Here is a 21077-nt window from a genome sequence, read left to right as displayed (position 1 = left end):
TTATTCAGAATCACTATTCAAAATTATAATATTATATGCTAAAACAAGATAATTGGTTTCAGCCCAGTGGAAATAGGAAAAAAAAAGGTGTTTAATTTGTTTATTAACATAATAGCAAAAGATAAGAAAAATATTCGTTTCACTTTTTTTTACAAGTAAGAGTAGTTATAGTAAGCAACATTTTAAAGCTTACTAAATGTCATTCCCAATGAAGTTTTTGTTGCTATCATATTTTAGCAGCACAGACCAAATTGTCCTCTTTTTCTTTAACTTTTCATATATACACACTGGTGGGTGCAGAGAGCTTTATCTGCATAGTCCTATTCTCACAGAACCAGTTGTGGTTGGATGACCTGGGGCGTTATCTGAAATCAGTAATGCTTAACTGTGTTATTGTTGGTCCTTGAAATATTTTGAAACAGCTGGCTAAAATAACTTGAAAACTAGTCTTTGAAAACAGCATTAGTCACCCATGCCTCCTTATTTGACTGCCAAAAAACTGGAAATGATCTATGGTTGTAACCTCTCAGAGACAGAAGACTGATAAACAAGCATTAGTTTTAATTTAAAATCCTCTTTATTAAAAGTGTTAGGTGATCCTTAGACACTTTAACTTAGGTTGAGTTTTATTTTCTTTTTTAGAAGCAAGTTCTGTTTTTTTTTTTTTTTTTGGAGGGGGGGGGAAGGAAGGGCAATTGGGGTTAAATGACTTGCTCAAGGTCACATGGCTAGTTAAGTGTTTGAGGCTAGATTTGAGCCCAGGTCCTCCTGACTCCAGGGCCAGTGCTCTATTCACTGCGCCACCTAATTGCCCCTAGAAATATAAGTTCTGGAATGTATCCTTTTTCAAAATTAGCCTGTTTCATCCAAATAAAAAATTTTTTGGTCAGTGTATACACCCTCAATTATTTGCCACAAAATATCACTATATTTAGCTACTGCATCCCCAATTGCACTGGCCACCTCTTTAGTAATTTTAACCATTATCCAGTAGAACTCAGTTTTAAAAGTGACCAGACCAGCAACCAGTGCTGGAAGTAAAAGGTTTTTTTGCTATCCACATCATTTCCCTTTTTCTCTCACTGCCTGAAATAAACTTGAAGCTTTGGTTTGGCTGCTCTACTAAAAGGAATGCATTTAAAAAAAAAAAAAGATTTACATAATCGTTTTTTCTGGGTTTTTAAAAAATAGTATTTTATTTTTTCCAACTACATGTAAAGACAATTTTTAACATTCATTTTGCATTCATTAACTTGCATTTTTGCTAGGTCTTCCATCCATGCAGCTAAAAGTTATTCCATTTCTCTCACTGTTATATGTTTATTCCTTCTTGTTGTTTGCAAACCACAAAATAACTGATGCAGCTTTGCCTTTTTTCTTATATTTCACCTGTGTTTTTCATAATATTCTGTAATGTAGATGTGGGCATTCTGACATCTTGTCCCATTTCCATGTTGCTATGACTGTTCATACCATTCAGATACATCATATTTTTGTTCTAATGCAATACCAAGCCTTTTCTTTTTTTGTATGCTAGCAGGTGAATCTGAAGTAGTTTTTTTGTCCATTTTGTTAGAGACACTTTAAAAAAATTATACCACTCTTGGTAAAATGCCGTGTAGTGGCACATCATACCCCAGATGCAACATGGGCAGATGCAGATTGACTATGAGCTTACACATCCTATAATTGAATTTTGACTCCCATCACATGCCACCTCATACAGAGAGAGGGGCGGGTAGGTGGTGCAGTGAATAGAGCACCGGCCCTGGAGTCAGGAGGACCTGAGTTCAAATACAGCCTCAGACACTTAACACAAAAAACTAGCCATGTGACCTTGGGCAAGTCACTTAACCCCAATTGCCCCCCAAAAAACCAAACAAATTTTATGAAAGAATTTCTGCCATACCTTTGTTTCTGTTTTTCTCTCTCTCCCTCCCCCCTTCACTTATATAACTCCAAGTTGCTCCCCACAATTGAAGTACTAACTCAAAGTTCCGCCAACAGTTTACTGGTGCCTCTCTTCCTATTGCTCGTTACCATCTTTTGTCATCTTTGCAAATTTGCTGTGTGCCAAGCACATAGTAGTATCTTTACAGATTCTTTAGAATTTTCAAAATAAACTATCATGTCACATCAACAATAAGGATTTTTTAAAATCTCCTTTTTCTTTTTTTTTCAAATGCTTTATTAACTTCTGATTTAAATCATTCATTTCTGCTAGATTTTGAGTTACAAATTTTCTCCCCGTTTTTCCCCTGCCCACCGCCCCAAAATAGCAGTTCCACAGGATATCCCCTCCTCCAATCTGCTCTCTCCCATATCTTCTCCCATACTGCTTTTGACTTTTTCCAGTGGATCTCTATGCCCCGGTGCCTGTATATCTTATTTCCCAATTACATGTAAAATAGTATTAATAATAGTATATATATATATATATATATATATATTTAAACATTTGATTTTAAAACTTTGAATTCCAGATTCATTCCCTTCCTCACTTGTCACCCACCCTTACTGGGAAGATAAGCAGTTCAGTATAGGTTGTACATGTGTGGCTAATGCAAAACAATAACATAGTAGATATATTGTAAAAGACTGACTATATTTCCCTCCCTCCCATCCCACCTCCCACTTGTTCTATTCTCTACTTTGATCCTGTCCCTTTTCAAAAGTGGGTGCTTCCAACTTTCTGCCCTCTCATCCCCTTCCCCCCCTACTCTCCTGGAGGGTGAGATACCCTATTTAGTGTGTATTTCATTCCCTCCCCCAGCCAAATTCAATGGGAATAAGGTTGACCCATTCCCTTTTGCCTTCCTATTCTTCCCCTCCATTGTAACCATTTTCCTTGCCTCTTCTATATGAGATAGTTTATCCCATTCTGTCTCTCCCCATCTCCTCTCATTATATTCCTCTCTCACCTCTTAATTTCACCTTTTAAGTATCATCCCTTCCTGTTAAATTGGTCCTATGGCCTCTATGTGTAAACATATATACACACATTCACATATGTATTCATATGCCCATATACCCTCGTATATAGACATATATATATATATTTCTATTCCCTTCAACTACTGAGAAAAGTTTCATAAGTTATAATTATTGTTTTTCCATGTAGGAATGTTAATAGTTCAAATTTGATAAGTTCCTTATGATTTCTTTTCCCTGTTTACCTTCTCATGCTTCTCTTGCTTCTTGTATTTGAATGTCAAATTTTCTATTCAACTCTTTTTTTTTTCAGCAAGAATGCTTGAAAGTCTTCTATTCCATGGAATGACCATATTTTTCCCCTGAAACATGATGCTCAGTTTTGCTGGGTAGGTGACTCTTGGTTTTAATCCCAGCTCCTTTGCCCTCTAGAATATCATATTCCAAGCCCTTTGATCCCTCAGTGTAGAAGCTGCCACATCCTGGGGTCATCCTGATTGTGTTTCCACAATATTCAAATTGTTTCTTCCTGGCTGCTTGTAATATTCATTCCTTAATCTGGGAATTCCAGAACCTGGCTATAATATTCCTAGGAGTTTTCTTTTTGGGATCTTTTTCAGGAGGTGATCAGTGGATTCTTTCAACCTCTATTTTGTCCTCTGGTTCTAAAACATCCAGGCAGTTTTCTTTGAGAACTTCCTGGAGGATGAATTCAAGGTTCTTACTTTGATCATGGCTTTCAGGTAGTCCAATAATTTTTAAATTATCTCTCCTGGATCTATTTTCCAGGTCAGTGGTTTTTCCCATGAGATATTTCACATTGCCTTCTATTCTTTCATTTGTTTGGATCTGTTTAACACCATCTTGATTTCTCATAAAGTCATTAGCTTTCATTTGCTCCAGTCTAATTCTGAAGCAATGATTCTCCTCATTAAGCTTTTGAAATTCTTTTTCCATCTGGCAGATTTGGCTTTTTAAGGCATTCTTCTCCTCATTGCCTTTTTGAGTCTCTTTTGCCAATCAGGTAAACATTTTGATTTTCTTTACTGGAGATACTTGGAACAAAGATAAGATTTGAGTTAGTCTATTTTTTAAGGTGTGATTTTCCTCAGTCAGGCTGTTGACTCTCATTTGGTAAATTTCTTGCATTGTTCTCATTTCTCTTCCCAATTTTTCCTCCCCTTCTCTTATCTGCTTCTTAAGGTCCTCTATGGCCTGTAACCAGCTTGTATTTTCCTTTGAAGCTTTTGGTGCAGGAGTTCTGACTTCACTGTCTTCCTCCTGTTCCATGCTTTGCTCCTTGTTGTCCCCAAAATAGGAGTCTAATGTTGGAATCTTCTGTTTGCTTTGTTTTCTTTGTCTGGTCATGTCGCCCCTCAGTCACTTGACCCCTGGGCTTTTTGCCACAGTAGGACTCTGCCATCAGACAGGGGAGCTTTTGTCCCAAAAGCTGGGGTTTTCTCAGCTGCTGGAGGTATTAGATGGGTGCCCTCTCTGAGGTCTCCACACGCTCTGGCAAGCTGGACACACACCCCAGGACCTCCACCCTGGACTGCAGTCCAGATCCAAGCAGGTTAAAGCAAGAGCGATTACCCCTCAGACTGGTGCTTGGTCCCCCTACACTCTGCAGGCCAGGAGCTGAAGTTACCACATGGCGCTGCCCGGGGCAAAAGCCAGCCACTCCCACTTACTGGGTCCCAAAGTCCAGACTGCACTAACCTCTCACTTTGTCCTTTGCATCTGTGTGTTGATAAATCTGGAAAGGGCCACAGCTGTTGCTGATCTGGAGTCTCTCTGGCAGGTGGCTGGGCTGTCCTCAGTGGGAGGTTAGCTTCTCTGTGTCATTTTGTGGGTTCTGCCAATCTCCTTTTTCTTTATCTGTATACTTTTAATTTCTTTCTCTTTGTCTTATTGCCATTGTTAGAATCTTTCAAACTATATAAAGTAATAGCAGGGAGAGTTTGGCATCCTTGCTTCTAGTATATCCCCTTTGTATATGGTGTTTGCTTTTGATTTTTGCTCCTTCCTTTCAGAGTTGATTACAAATTGGTTATTTCATATTAGGTAGATGGAGACATTTTAATGATCATCCAAAATAACCCCAAGTGCCCAGGGGTCTGTAAGGGCAAATTGATGGCATTTCATAATAGTTTGGAGTGAACATTTGAGTTCTGAGGGAGAAGGATTGTGAGTGCTATGTGGAATCATCATTTGAATTAAATTATACAACAATTCCACAGTAAAATGTGGTGAGTGAGGAAGCTTCTGTGCAGTACTTTTTTTTAAAAAGAGCATTTTTATTTTTTCCAATTACATGTAAAGACAAATTTTAACATTCATTAAAAAAAAATTGCATCTTGAATTTTCTCCCTCTCTCCCTCACTTTTTCCCTCCCTAAGACAGTAAGCAGTTTATATAGGTTATATGTGCAATCACGTAAAACATATTTCCATATTAGTCATGTTGTGAAAGCAAAAACAGACCAAAAGGAAAAAAAAAAACATTAAAAAGTATGATTTGCTCTGCATACAGACTCCATCAGTTCTTTTTCTGGATGTGAATAGCATTTTTCATCTTGAATCTTTTAGAATTGTCTTGAATCATTGTATTGCTGAAAATAGCTAAGTTCTTCATTGTTGATAATTATACAATATACTGTTTATAATGTTCTGGTTCTGCTCACTTCATTTTGTATCAGTTCATGTAAGTCTTTCCAGGTTTTTCTGAAACCTACCTTATTTAGTACTTTTGAAAAGAATACAAATTGTTGTTTCTTCCCCTATCTCCCTCGTCCCATAATATTTTATATTTATATATATATATATATTCTTAAATAAAAATCTTAAAGAAGCATATGATAATAATTCTTACAATACTTTAAAGTTTAAAAAATGCTTTGTTTATATTCTTACTTGTTCCTCATAGCAACTCTATGAGGTAGGTGCCATTCTTAACATGTTATTGCCTTAGTCAAAACCAGTCAATGGCTCACTCTTCTGGGTTAACATACAAAATACTCAGCATGGTATTGTAAGCAGGCTCTCTGAAATCTGGTTTACCTGACTTAATGTCTTTTTTTCCCCTTCCAGGAAACTTAGTATTAACTATGTATTCCCACTACAAGAAATTCCATTTCTCACCTCCCCAAGTACTAAAAGTACCTGTGACAAGAATGGAATCCTTACTCATTTTCAATTCTTGAAATCCCTACTTTCTTTGCATATGGTGCTCAGGTGTCCCCTTCTACAAGAGGGAGGCCTTTTCTGATCTCACAAGAGATGGCCAGGGATGCAGTGGGAGACCTTGGCCTTTTTAAGCTTGGGTCTTTCTCAGTTTGTCTGAGGCTCTGCCTCCCTTAGGTGATTCATTTGTAAGTCAAGGTGTCATCTTCTTGCCGTTGTTGGTTCTCCTTAAGAACCGAGGACAAACAGCAGCAAATAGCAGTTATTTCTGTTCTGACCAGACTCCCGAAGGTCTTCCTCTCCTAGATTGCTTTTGTGTTGTTGTTAAAAGAGGCCAATTTTTGTGGCACTGTCTTAGCCAGCCTTAATCACTGAATGGGCGCTGCCTGCTGTGTATTGTGTACTTAATCAGTTCCACTGATCCATTATGCTAATCCTTAGGCAGTTCCAGATTGTTTCGATGATTATTGCTGTGTAATATAGTTTGAGATCTGGTACTGGTCGGATGATTTTCTTGATTTTTTAAATTGATTTTCTTTATAATCTCTTCTAGATGAAGTTTGTTATTATTTTTTTCTTCTAATTATTTCTACTATGTATGCTATAAGTGTTGTTTTCAAGATTCTAATTTTTCTCTTAAACTATTTAAGACTTGCCTGCTGTGATTATTCTTCTGGGAATTCTGAGGTCTCCCTCTCATGGGGTCTTGATTCATTTTCCTTTATCTTGAAATATTTATTTAGATGTATTTTCAGTTGCTTAGATGTCCTGGAGACCAGCTTCTGTTCTGTTTTAAAATCTTCTTTTTTGATTTATCACCTTGAGCTATAGGTTTTTAACTGAATTTTCTTCCTCTCTAGTTCTTTGGTTGGTTATAGTCTTTTTTTTCCTTTCTATTCCTTTATTGCTCACTTTCTCACTCCTTTCTTTTTAATTTTGGATTCCTTATGTCTGGGCCTCAAAGTTGTCTTGAACTTCTTTCACATTGGGTAAATCACTTTTCACCAGCCTTACTCTGCCCAACATGACTTGATGTGGGAAGGATTAGGGGGTGCCAGAACTGGTCCCATCTTGTTGCCAGTCCATTTTCTTTTAGGTCTAGTGCTTATGTCTCAGGCTAAGCAGGCTTCTGCATTCCTATCTATACCTTTATTTCTTCCGTACTGGGGAAACAGTATACCTAGATGTTGTTGATGGTGCTAATGTTAGGCTTTTCTGCAAAATCCTTGGGTACTTTGCTTCCTAGATCCTTGGCGCTTTCCCCTGAGGTGGTATGGGTGGTGACTGTCTGGATACTGGGTCTGGTGTGGTTTGTCTGGACCCTGATGTGGCCTTGTCTCCTGACGTGAGATTAGACTGCTTTTAAGTTTTGCCTTTGACCCACCTTGGCTTTTGTGTGCTCATATCTTTTGAAGAATTTGTCAGTCTTTTTGTTGGTAGAATGTAGAGTATGTGAAATAAGGTTGGAAAGATAGTTTAGAGTCTTGTTATATGTGGGGAGGGGGCAAGGAGCATGTGGTTAAATGCTAAGCTAATGCACTTAAAATGATAAGAGTTTTTGAAAGATATTTCAGATATTATACTAAATTTGTACTTTCTCCATTATTATCCTTCTCTTCTTCTTGACCTATCTGTTATTTTATGTGTTGCTTTTCAGGTACCAGAAATTGCATACAAATGGTTGCATATGCTCTGCAATTAGAAGTATAGCATTGTTTTATTTTTTATTTTACAGGTAGCTGTGTAAAGTTGGGTGGCAGGCAGATCCAGAGGGTATCATGAAGTTTCCAGGCCCCTTGGAAAATCAGAGATTATCTTTCCTTCTGGAGATGGCAATCTCTAGGGAAGCCCAGATGTGGAAGGTTAATGTGCTCAAAATACCTACCAATCAGGTAAACATTTTGATTTTCTTTACTGGAGATACTTGGAACAAAGATAAGATAGACCCTGCTGCCCCATACTTTGGTAACTTCATATAAGGATTTCATGGGGGTGGGGACAGTGTAATCGAGAATCATTTTCCTCATAGCTTATTTAGCTATGTAGCTGAATAGTTTATTTCAAAAATATTTTCATGTTCATGAGAGACATGCTTCAAGATAAGACTAAGAATTTGTTCCTATAATTAAAACAAAATTGGTTTTCTGCCAGTGAAGCTTGAACTTCCTTCCTGTGGCTTTGGAACATAGGCCTTATCTCCTGTGTTGTTCCTCTGATGGTAATAATAAGTCTTACAGAAAGACGTACTCTAAGACCAGTTATTAAGCACACCAAAAATTAATTTACTGCAGATGTTCATTATTCAACAGATTTCTACATGCATGTTATCCAGGTCAGCAGTTATAGATGGTTAGAATCTTCACTTTGTTCAGCAAAGGGAAGAAATCTCATTGAAAGAGTCATTGTTTCTGATTTTATTTCTATTCCTCACCTGGAAAAACAGCATCTTTCCCTTTCTGTGGTCAGGGCAGTATCCCTATTTTAAGACTTGAGTAAACAGACTAAAAGGTTAAGTGACTTACTTAAGGTTGCTCATAGCAAGTGACTAACGGGCCTGGAACCAGAGCCCAGGTTTCTGGGCTACTAGTTTGGGATCTTTTGACTATAAAGAGTACCTGCTTTTGACACCAATTTCTAGAAACCATTTGGTGAATCTTGTTTTCCATAGGAACAGTGCTGTAACTGGGGACTGTATTCTGACCAAGGCCTTGATTTCAAATGATTCATTTATGACTAACATGTCATCAAAGATAAAAATAGAATTTCAAGCTTGTAATCATTTTAAAGTCAGAGTTTTGTATTATGTTCAAAAAATGGATATAGATTGTAGGGCATATTTGAGAATGCAAGTGCCCTTATGTATGTTATGCATATAAGCACATAAGATACCCTCTCAGAAATAATGATTAGCTCTTCTATAATGCTTTAAATATTAGCAAAGTGTTTTACTCAGATTATTTCATTTGATCTTCACAAAGAGCCCTGTGAGGGAGGTGCATTTATTAGTCCCATCTTGCAGATGAGGAAACTGAGGCTGAAATAGGTTAAGTGATTTGCCCAGGGTCACATAACTGAGGAAAGGCCTTGTAGGAGTAGTATTTGAACTAGACTTTTTAAAGGAGGCTGGGGATTCTGAAATGTAGATAACTTAGTTGTAAATGCTAGATCTTGTATAAAAGCTTTATATAGAGACAGGAGGTAGAACATCATGGTGAGATATAGCAAGGTTATTTTGGCTGGAGCATAGTATGTGAAAAGGATGATGGGGAAGACATTTATCAATAACTGTACGTCTAAGATATATACAGTACAAAGGGAAGACTCTAGAAGTGTGTATTAGGAGGGACAGTGGGAATCAGGAAAATCTTCCATTCAGAAGATAGAATTTGAACTGAGTCTTGAAGGTGGCCAAAAACCCTCAGAAGATGGAGGTGAGGAGCGAGATAATTCCAGGCATATAATAAAGGTCTGCTGAAGGTAGGTTGTGAAGAACTGAAAAGAATTTGTGTGTGGTCCTTCTCCTTAAAGCCCTTCAGTACTTACCCTGGGTTTCATCCTCTGCTGCCTTCTCCAGCAGATAGTTTCCTCTATTCTCTTCATTCACTAATCAGTCAGCTATTAAACATTCAGTGCCCACTGTGTTAAGCTGTGCCTTATAAGCACTGGGGGTACCAAAAGGGCAGAAGACTATACAGCTCTCTAGGGCTTCAGAGGAGACAGCAAGCAAACAAATTTGCACACACAAGATGTATAACGGTGTATAATGATGATGTTTATGTAGCGCTTACTGAACCCTTAGCAAAGGGAGACTTCCCTAGAGTTAAGAGGAGTTTGAAAAGGCTTCTGACAAGAGATGGGATGTTAATTGGGACTTAAAGGTATCCAGGGAAGCCAGTCGGTGGAGATGAGGAGGGCTGGCATTCCAGGCATGGGAGGCAGCCAAAGAAAATGCCAGAACCAAGAAACAGGGAGTTTCTTGTTCGGAGCAGCCAAGAGGCCAGCGTCACTGGATCATAGCTGTGGTAGAGAGAGGGCAGTGTACAAATACTGGAAAAGTAGAGGAGGTAGGCTGGGCTGTGCAGGGCTTTAAACGCCAAACCAGGATTTTGTATTTGATTCTGAAGTTGATAGGAAACCACTGGTGCTTAGTGAGTAGGGAGGTGTCATGATCCTCAGGTTCCACCTAGCTGGCTCCTTCCCCGTTGCTTACAGATGCATTTGTGTCTCTCCCATCTGTAAGAAACGCAGTTGATCAGACCATTCCTGCTCACTATTCATCGTTATCTCTACTCACCTTCTCAACTAAAGGCACCTTTACTTTTTCTCCTCTCCTAACTTCTTTCTTTTTTTTTTTTTGGAGAGGCAGTTGGGGTTAAGTGACTTGCCCAAGGTCACATGGCTAGTTTTGTGTTAAGTGTCTGAGGCTGTATTTGAACTCAGGTCCTCCTGACTCCAGAGCCAGTGCTGTATTCACTGAGTCACCTAGCCTCCCCCTCTTGATGACTTCTAAACCCTCTACATTTTGACTTCTGCCTCATGATTCAGCTAAAATTGCCCTCTGAAGTTCCCAGTGAGCTCTTCATTGCTGTATCTGATGATTTAACTCTCTGCCTTTTCATTAGCTGTGCCCTGTGCCCCGAATGCTTTTCCTCCTTCCCTCTGCCTTCTGGCCTTTCTGTAGTCCTGGAAAGTCCAGCTCAGGTCCCACCTTCTGCAGGAGGCCTCTCCTGGTCCCTATCCATGTCCCCATTCTCCCCACTCAACCTGACTACTAGTGTCTTTTTTCCGAGGTTACCTGCAATTTATATTGTATTTATCCTGTAGGTATGTAGTCATTTATATGTTTACTCCCTCACTGAAGTGTGAGCTCTGGAGGGCAGGGACTGTGTTTTTGCCTTTATATTTGTATAGTGTTTAGCACAGTGCTTGGCACATAGTGTGCTTAATGAATGTTTGTTGGCAGACTGTCTTCCTGATTGTATTTAATGTAAAGGGAATAGAGGGCTCCTGGAGGGTATTGAATTGGAGAGTGGGTGGTCAGAGGGCTCATGGTGATATTTTGGGAGTTGTATGGAGATTGAATTGGAGATTTGAGGAGCTAGGAGGCTGTTTTGGTAATCCAGGCAAGAAGACAAGGCTTGAATTGGGTGTGGTTGTGATGACCTGACCAAGTAGAAAGATGGGCAGAGATGCTGTGGAGGGAGGAGCAGGCAAGACTTGGAAACTTGTGGCTCTTTGGGGCCTGGGAAATGGAGGATTCCAAGGCTGGCGGCTTCTTCTGTGTCCACGGGAAAGCCTCCCCTTTTGTAAAGAAAAGCAGAATCTGGGCATTGGTTCATTAGCATTCTAATTGAAAGCCATGTCTGGGATTAAAATCCAACTGTAACAAGGAGCCGGACGGATCTTTGCTCCAGTGATTACTTTCCCAAGGGCATCAAAAAATAGTTAATTTATCTGTTTCTTTAAAAAGCTGCTCCACATTATACTTTTAGATTTTGTTACTATGAGTGCTTAATTACAGTTGTGATTCATTTACAACTGCACAGTTGTCCCTGAAGATCTGTGTATAGAGATTTCATCCATTTACTAAATACTAGGTCTTTGGAGTTAATTCTATACTGATGGTTTTAAATTTTTTTCAGTCTACTTCATCCAGTCAGAAATTCCCATAGACTTTCCACTTTCAAACAGAAAACAAAAAGTCCACATCACCAGAATTAATAGGATAGAATTCCCTTTGGTGAGATACCATGGAAATATGTCAAAAGTGAATTGTTATTATTTAATTTCACAAATAAAAATATAGGCACAGTGTAAACTTTAAGGCCAAACCACTGATCACTTGGAAGATTCCTTATATCATCATGAAAATGCCAATCTATTGGTACAAACACCTTTTTCTCCCACTTAATCTGTATTTAGTATCTTTTTGGTTTAATTTATCAGAATTGTAAATGAGATATCTTCCCCCCACCACCACTTGAGCATCTGACTCCAGATCTGAGCTGAGGTCCTCCTGTCTCCAGGGCTGGGCTGCTGCCCTGTCCGCTGGCCCACCTCTCTGAGATCCGAATGGTGCATAATGTTCTTGGCTGGTCCAGAGGCCTAGGAGCCGTGGGGTCTTGGCTTCCTATGTAGTATACTCACCCTGAGTGGGCAGAGGAAGTTTCAGGATAAGGAGTTCGGCAGCAGTGTTGTTCCTTTTCGGGTGGTCTGCACTCTGGCCCATCCTTGCTTTCTTATCAAGACATTCCAGGCCTTCTAGTCTTCGTGCCTTCACACAGACCTGCACTCAGACCAGTCACTAGAGATACTTCTTCTGCCCCAGGCCTTGGTCTCCTCCGTAGGGACTCCCTCTCCCTGGATACAGTTTTAGGAAATGCCTGGCTAGGCTTCCCTCACTTCGCTTCCTCCTTTCTGGCCACCTTCCTGCCACCTTTCCTCTCCTTCCAGTTCTGGGACCCTGGCTCCTCAGTGGGACCTGCTGCTCACCTACCACCTTCTTTTGCCCAGTCAAACATCAGCTCCTGGAGGATCCTGGCTGTCTTTCTTCGATATTTTACTTGTGTCTTCAGCAGCAAGCCCAGGACTTGGCACTTGGTGCTTAATGGATGCTTTTGGACTCGTGCGTTGCTATCAGTTGGGTTCAGCATGTTTTCAGTGCAGCTTTCTCGCACTCTTCAAGCTGTAGGGACGCGTGGTGTTAGATACGATTACTCAGTGATTCTGCATATACCATCTTATGCCCACTTCACAGATGAAGAAAGAGAAGCTTTAATTCTGTCCTGAAGCACATAAGGGTGTCATTCAGTCAGAAGAATCTTAGACATCCTGCCCATAAAACAGGGTGCTATGGAAGAGTACAAGGAACACCACCTAGTTAGCCCCTCATTGTACAGAGGGGGAAACTGAGGCACAGGGACATTGAGTGACTTGCCCGAGGGCATAAGCCCCAGAGGCAGGATTTGAACCCAAGACCTCTGATCCTGGAGCCAGGGCTAGTTACACTATCCCCTTTAAGGAAACTGTTTAGTCACTGGCTTTGAGAAAGGGCACCTGCTGTGACATTCTTGGAGGGCAGTCTATTTAAAGTCAGGCTTCAGATTTCCTTGGGGAGCTTCCAGTCTAGTTAGGAGGCTGCTGTTTAGTGACCTCAAGTGGGCATGCTTTTCAGCTTTTAAATATGTGTAAAAAGTAATTTGAGTAAGTAGACAAAAATGCATTATATTACTTAAGTAAACAGGTAAAGGTTTGTTCCTGGCTAGTCTGCTTTCTGTGACCAGTTGTTGAAAGATTTCTTTTAGGACTCCTGACTACTGTATTAGGAAAGACCCTATGTGTTTCCTCAGATGGCAGGTATTGAACCAGACTCTGCCCTGAGGGGCCATGGAGAATAAAGAAAGCAGCTATTTATTTTAAAGGTTATTGAGTGGACACTTGAGGTAATTTTGGCTTCCTTAATCAGCTAGAGCCTGGATGGGAGGGCATGCTGGTCTCCTTAAGAAGTGGAGGTCCCTGGATTCTTTCAGGTGGAGCATGTTCTAAGTCTGGCCAGTCCTTCGCTGTGGCACTCTGCAGCACAAGGCCCTCACTACAGTTACATTTCTCAATGAGAAGAACTATTTGTTTTTCCAGTTAATACATTTTTGGCTATTCTTATTGGGGATTATGAATAAAGTGTGCTAAATCTATGAAAATAGATTTTGAAAAATTATAAAGTCCCAGAGTTTTTTAATGTTGCTTGTTGCCTCGGGCTGTTAAAAAGCGAAATATTAAAGGGCTTGGAGAAAAAACCTACAAAGTCCTCCTGTTTGAAACAGATTGTTTTGAGTGAAATCAGAGGACAAAGCAGTGGTTATCATGCCCTTCAACACACAAACACTGTCTGTTTCAGACTGGAATGTGGCGGTTCCACTCCAGCGGTTTTGCCAGCTTGAAACCAAATGAAAGTAATAGCACAGGCATCATCCTGTGTCTTGGTCTGATTAGAAGCAAATTGTTTTTATTTGTTAAGTTAGAATAGTCTGGTTTTTTTTTTTGAAAGACAAAAAGCAAGCAGAAAATTCGTTTAGTTTTTCATTTGTTACAGACTTTTGATTCTAGTTTGTCTTTACAAATTGTGCAGGTTTTGCTTCAGTGTTTCAGAAGGCGATACTTACAGAAGTTGAAATATATTACAAGTAGACTTTTGATATTTAGGCATAGATGCAGTGACCATGCCCCAAAATTAATGTTTGTCATACATGGAATCTCCTAGTAGGAACATGCTGGAAGCTAATTTAGTCATGAAGCATTTATTAAGTATTTATTCCGTTCTAGGCCCTTTGCTAAGCTCTTGGGGATGACCAAAACAAACAAAATCAGTTCCTGTCTTCTGGGAACTTACTTTCTACTACAAGATAATCATAACTACCTAGCCTTTCTATAGTGTTTGGAGGTTTACAAAGGACTTTTGCATATGTTACCTCATTTGATTCTCATAACACCCCTTGGGGGTAAACGCTATTATCATCCTCATTTTATAAGTGAGGAAACTGAGGCTTGGAGATTAGGTGACTTGCCCAGGGTCACACAGGCTACTAAGTATCTGTGGCCAGATATGATCTTAGGGTCTTCTAGACTGTCCCTTTTCTACTATGCCAACTAGCAGCCCGTATAACAAAGAGAGTGGAAGATAATCTGAAAGGACAGCTGTTATTTGCATCTGGGGATGCGACGGGAAGACCTTCTGAAGGAAGCCAGTCTGTGTAAGTCTTACCCAAGTGTAAGACTTAGTCCTATTGAAGGTCATCTTATTAGATTGTGTCCAGTGCTCTAGCTAACCTGTCACAACTCTTACAGAGCCTTACTCTGTTGTCAGTGTGTTAGCAGTCAGTTTCCAAGCCTTGTGTCATTGGCAGATTTGATGAGCACACCCTCTATGGTTTTATCCAGGGCATTGATACAGATGTTAAGTATCACAGATCCCATCAACTTTTCACAAGAATGTCCTTCACATTGATGTTGAACTATGAAGAACCCACTTTTGAGTGTGGTCATCCAACCTGTTGTGAATCAGTCTGATTATCTTATTGTCTAATCGACACCCTTCTCCATTCTCCTTATGAGAAGAGTATGAAATACCTTGTCTAAAGCTTTTTTAAAACTCCGGTCAGCTTCGCACCCAGTGCTCCCTCGTCATTTAGTAAGCCTGTCACAAAGGGGACAGAGTGAAGCTGACAGGACCTGTTCTTAATGTGACACCAGGCTGGCTCTGTGTAGTAATCACTGCTTCCCTTTCTAGATAGTCACTAACCAACTCTGAAAGACTTCATTCTAAAATGTTCCCGAGAAGTGAAGTCAGGCTCGCTGGCCGAGAGTGGGCAGGTTCTGCTTGCTTCCCTTTTTTGGGAATCGTGACAACATTTGCCCTTCTCCATTCTTGCATTACCTTTTCCTTTTTTCATGGTCTTTCTGTTATCATTGACAGTAGTTTAGGGGAAAAAAAAACCATCTGCCAGTTTTCAGAACCAGAACTTCTCATTTGTCTGGCCCAGTTATTTGAATTTAGCAAAGGAAAAACACTCATTATCTCTTTATTTATCTTGAGCATAAACTTGTTCCATCATTTTACAAAACCAATAAATATTGAGTAGCTCAGTCTTTGTGAGTTATCCATCCCATGGAGAGGAATCCTGTCTTTTCTTTGATTGTTTTTCTTTCAATATACCTTTAAAAAAAACCTGTTTGTTGGCTTTAAGTTTCCCAAGCTGACCTTAGCTCATTCTGAGCTTTTGTTTTCCTAACACTGTTTTTACAGGACCATGCTATAAGCTTATGTGAATCTTTTATTACCTGGCCTTATTTCTATCTTCTGGACATTAAGTTTTAAAATTTGAGTTGATTGGTGAGTTCAGGTACATCCACATAGGTCTCTTCAAACAAATCCAGTTTTTCTTAATTTTTCCCTTTGACTCCAAAATCTCACTGTTGTACTCTCCCATTCTTGCTGGTTTGAGTGGGGGGAGGGTGCTGGTGGTAAGATGTTTCATTCACAGTCTTCTGGGGTCATGATTGGTCATCTTACATCAGAAGTCTTCAGTTTTCAGTGTTTCCCATTATGTTATCGTAGTTGCTGTTTAGTCTTTTAAATCATGTCCCCATTTGGGGTTTCATTCCATCATGTCTCAGGCTCATTTGACCATTAAGGTCACATCTGCCTTGCTTTAGGAATGTTAGTTCTTGTTTGTTGCTTAAACTTCGCCTATATCTGTATCAGTGTTTGAGGCTGTGAATTTTCTTACTAGCTCCTTTGTTGTATTTTGTCTCCTGTGAACATCTGGTTATGTGGTCATTGCTGTGTTTCCTTCTTTATAGCTACTCCCTCTGGTATCTGTCTAGCTTGGGGATTTCCCTAGGTAGTCTTTCTTTTTCTTTTTTAAAATTAATTTGTTTGTTTCCTTTTAGTTTACAGGATCCAATTCCACAATTCCTTGAGTTTCACATTTTGTCCCCCTCCTTCCTCTCCCCCCCATGGCGGCATATAGTCAAATATAGGATCTGTAAATACTTTCACATTATGCATTAGTCAGGTTATAAAGATGGATTGTATCAGATGGAATGAAAAATGGTAAAGAGGACATAAAACCAAATAAGAGAAGGAGAAAGATCAGATATTTTACTTCCACCTGGATATAAACTCAGTTCTTCTAGATCTTTCTCTGGATGCACATATTTCTCTCCATCATGAGTCTTTTGGGATTGACTTATAACACTACATTGCTGAGAGGAGTCCAGCTATCAAAGTTGGTCATCACACATATGTTGTGTCTGTAATTGTGTACAAATTTCTCCTGGTTCTGCTCTTCTCACTCAGCATCAGTTTGTATAAGCCTCTCCAGGTAAATATGAAGACCGTCTGCTCCTCGTTTCTTACAGCACAGTAGTATTCCATAACATGCATATACCACAACTTGTTCAGCCATTCCCCAATTGATGGGCACCCCCTTAATTTCCAATTCTTTGCCACCACAAAAAGAGCTGCTATAAACATTTTTGTACATATGTGTCTCCTAGGTAGTCTTTCAGTAGCCATAATGATATAAACTGCTCTTGTGGTATTCACTTTCTTTCCCATTTATTTAGACCATTGGTAATGGTTGTACCTAAAGTAGATGATTATTTGTCTTAATAAGTCTTGGAAGGTTCTCTCATGCCTTGAATGCATGCTGAAAGAAAAAAACAGACCTTGATATTGTGAGCACGTTGACAAATAACTACTCCAGAGTAAAGAACCAGCAGTAGCTCCCTCCTCTCCATGGATGGCAGTTCTGCTGTACTCTGCTCCCTAATTTCCAGATTTATCAGCCTCCACTGACTCCCTTGTTCCACCTCAGCCACACTACATTGTCCCATTAACCCAAATGCACTTATTACGAAATCTGGCATTCTCCTATCTGACCACAGCCTCCTATCATTCCTCTCTTCCCTGTTGCTCATCCGTATTTGCCACCTCTATCCAGACCCCCAGTCCCTCCCCTCAGCCCTTGCTCAGACTCTTACTTCACTTTTGTCCCTCTCTGATCCCAGCCTAGCATTTCACCTCTTTACTGTTCTGTACTCAGATTCCTCTCTGCTTTGTCCTATTGCAATTCTTCTTTTGTCAAGCCTTGGCCTTCGATTTCTCCCCACCATCTACCTCCTCTGCTCCTGATTAGGAGTCATTGAGTGCAGTTAGGGGAAGTGTCACAGCCATGGTAATGGGGTAAGTCACACATTTATGTTCCCCGATAGCCTGGCACACTTTTTGTTTTCCTTCCTAATTGGCTTCCTATCTTTCTCCCAACTGAAGCTATTAGAGACTTTTTTTTCAAGTCTTACACACCTCCTCCTCCTCTTTCACCAGCTGAGGGCCTGGCCTCTTCTGAGGAGATTGAGGCCCTAAGATATGTGCAAGCAGCTCTTTCAGAGTACCTGGTTCCTGCTTCTTCAGGAAGGGTCTGATCAGTCTCTCATTGAAAAGTTGTCCCTTTTCCACCTTACTGCTCTTCTGGTCCCAACATCATAATAGTGGTCAAGTCCCATCCCTTCTATCCCAGATTTATCTTTGTCCCCTTGAAGCCTCACTCCTAGAGTGTGGAAGAGAGGTTTTTGTTGTTGGTCGGTTGTTTTTTAAGAGCATTTCCTTTCTTTTTCAGTAGAATGTGAACCTGTATTTTGGAATATAGATAACCCATCACCTTGCTATAGAAGAAATATATAGAACACACACTCCGTCCAGATCACCTCAAAATTTCTACTATTTTCCATGATGACTGAGATTTTTCAGCCTTGTTTTTTTAAGATTATGTGTATTTACATCTCTACCCTAACTAAGCATCTGGTAAAAGCTATTACAGTTTATGTCGACTCTTAATAATTTGACATTTCCGGTCAACTTCCTTTTCTTAGTCTCATCAACTCCCCAGTCACACTCCCCTCCCCTTCAGTCTGGCACAGACTATTTGTTTCACCAAGTTTCCCACCCACCAGTCTCAATTTATTTTACCCTCTAATTATTCCCGTTACCTTTTCTTCCTTACCTCAGTCTTGCCAGTTGTCAACTCTTGCCCATTTTGAGTCTTCCTCTTCTTATTCTACTCCCTAATCTTCCTGAATCTTCCTTAATCAGCTTTTATATCCTTCTTAATTGTCCTTGATCCTTCTTTTTCAATTTGGAATTAAAGTCTAGACCAGTATCTTGACCTAGAGATGTTTTTCTATTTCAAATTTACTCAGTTTCTTCTAAATTCAACCTTTGACCTACTTTCATTAATCTAAATCTCTTTAAGTTTCTTAGATCATATTAAACATCTTTCTTCTTCAGCTCAGTTCCTTTTCCCCTTCCCCACTGTCTACTGCCATAGAAAATAGATATAGATAGAACATAGTAGGACTAACATGATCTTGTGCCTCTGTCTCCTTCTGAGCTTCCTTCTTCGCTCCTCTGTATTTTTAAAAATGTTTCGTTGACACTTTCCATTCTATCACCACCCTGTTCACACAGAGTTCTCCTTTCCCCCTCCAAAAATTAAAGCCTTCCCTTGCAACAAACAAGTACAGTCAAACAGGACAAATCAGTGCATTGTCCTTATCTGAAAACGTGTGGCTCCGTCTGCACCGGTTGTGCTTCTTCTGGGGTAGGCAGGAGAGTTTGTTTCATCTCCAATGTTCTGGATTCTTGACTGGTTATTGCTTTGATCAGAATTCTTCAGTTCTTTCAAGTTTTCCATTATACATTATTTCAGTTCATTTTAGCTGCATCTATAAAGTTCTTGAAATAAACGATCATTATCTGCAAAAAACATTACTTTTTGTTTTTCTTGTCCTTGTATTGCCTCAACTTATTTTTCTTCTTTAGCTTTAGCTAATATTTCTAGAACTATATCACATAACAATGGGGACAATGGACATCATAGTTTTTTCCTCCTGATATTTATCAAAACAGCCTCTGGCATTTATTCATTATGGGTAATATAAGCCTTTGGTTTTAGATAGATATTTATCTGTTAATGATATTAAATAAAGGTCCAATTATTCTTTTGCTTTTTCGTTTTCTTAACACAAATGAATGTTGTATTTTGTCAAGCTTTTTCTGTATGTGTTGATATTTTGTGATTGTGTGATTTTATTTTTTCTTCTATTACTGTGGTCTGTTATGTTTGTAGTTTTCCTAATGTTGCACCAACTTTGCTTTCCTAGTACAAATCCACCTTGGTCATATTGTAGAATTTTTTAAACATGTTGCTGTATCCCCTTTGCTAATATTTTATGAATATTTTCATATTGATATTCATTAGAGATATTTGTTGCATTCTCTAGTTTATTGTTTCCTTGGTTTGGGTTTCAGGACTATTTTTATTTCAAGGAAGGGATAGGATGCGTTTCTAGACTTATAGACAATTTATGTAATATTGGAGTCACTTTTTTCTATGAATATTTGGCAGAACTTGTAAATTCATCAAGATTTTTTTCTTTGGAAATTTATTTGTGCCTTCTTTAATATCTTTTCCTTATATTGAGTTATTTAATTTCTCCTTCCTGTTCTGTTGATAGGATATTTTACATTTTTCACTGCTTGCTTTTCTAAGTAAGCTCTTAACTTATTAATGAATTCTGGTGAATAATGATGTTGAGTTGACTATTAATAAATTTTGGAAGCCAGCTTTCCCAAATCCTTTTGAAAAATTGGACATTTACACACCTCTGTGGTCTTTCAGTGAGTTTCTGTTCAGCCATGTCACTCTCCTACTCAGTGAACTCCAGTGGGTCCCTGTTGTCTCCAGAATCAAATACAAAATGCTTTGTTTGGCATTCAAAGCCATTCATAGCCTAACTCCTTTCTACCTTTTCAGTCTTGTTGTACCTACTCTCTGACATGTATGCCTCACTTCAACAACACTGTCCTCATGGCTGTTCTGTGAATAAGATATTCCATCTCTTGGCTCTGGGCATTTTCTCTGGCTGTCCTGCATACGTGGAATGTTCTCTTAACCCCTCTTAATTTTAGTCCCTTTCCTCTCTTAATTATTTACTATTTTTCCTTTATTTAGCTTCCTTTGTATTTTTTTAAATTTTGTCTCCCCCATTAGATCATAACCTCCTGGAGGGAAGGATCTGTTTTTTACTTCTTTTTTTTTTTTTAATTTACCATGCTTAGCACAGTGCCTAGCACTTAAGTGGGTGCTTTAAAAATGGAAATCTTCTAGAGGTTCTCTTTATTCTTCCAAAATTCCTCAGAGATTTCTAACCATTGTTCTTAGATAATTATCTTGAACCAGTAACTTAGACTCATTTACAGAAGCTGTATGCTCTATGATTAACCTTTTTTGGTTTTCAGTTTTATTTTAATCATGATAAAAAGACAAATTAATTTTTTTTTAAAGCAATTGGGGTTTAGTAACTTGCTCAAGGTTACATGGCCAGTTATTATTTCTGGGTGTGGTG

At 39.2% G+C, this 21077-nt stretch overlaps 1 protein-coding gene across 2 annotated transcripts in view; it reads left to right on the top strand.

Annotated features, from left to right (window-relative positions):
- Positions 1–21077, top strand: part of CCNI (cyclin I) — a 52865-nt gene that overhangs the window by 13610 nt on the left and 18178 nt on the right. For both annotated transcript variants that reach the window (XM_069092726.1, XM_069092719.1), the window contains exon 2: positions 7849–8005. In XM_069092726.1, the coding sequence (XP_068948827.1) occupies positions 7892–8005 (114 nt within the window). In that variant the 5' untranslated portion in view covers positions 7849–7891. The remainder of the gene's footprint in view (positions 1–7848; positions 8006–21077) is intronic.

The sequence above is a fragment of the Petaurus breviceps genome, unplaced genomic scaffold, assembly GCF_028583685.1.
Source record: "Petaurus breviceps papuanus isolate PSGF00001 unplaced genomic scaffold, PetGlider_PUasm1.0 126, whole genome shotgun sequence".
NCBI lineage: Eukaryota > Metazoa > Chordata > Mammalia > Diprotodontia > Petauridae > Petaurus > Petaurus breviceps.
Note: the sequence above shows the minus strand (reverse complement) of the source record. Positions and strands in the feature narration are given on the sequence as shown.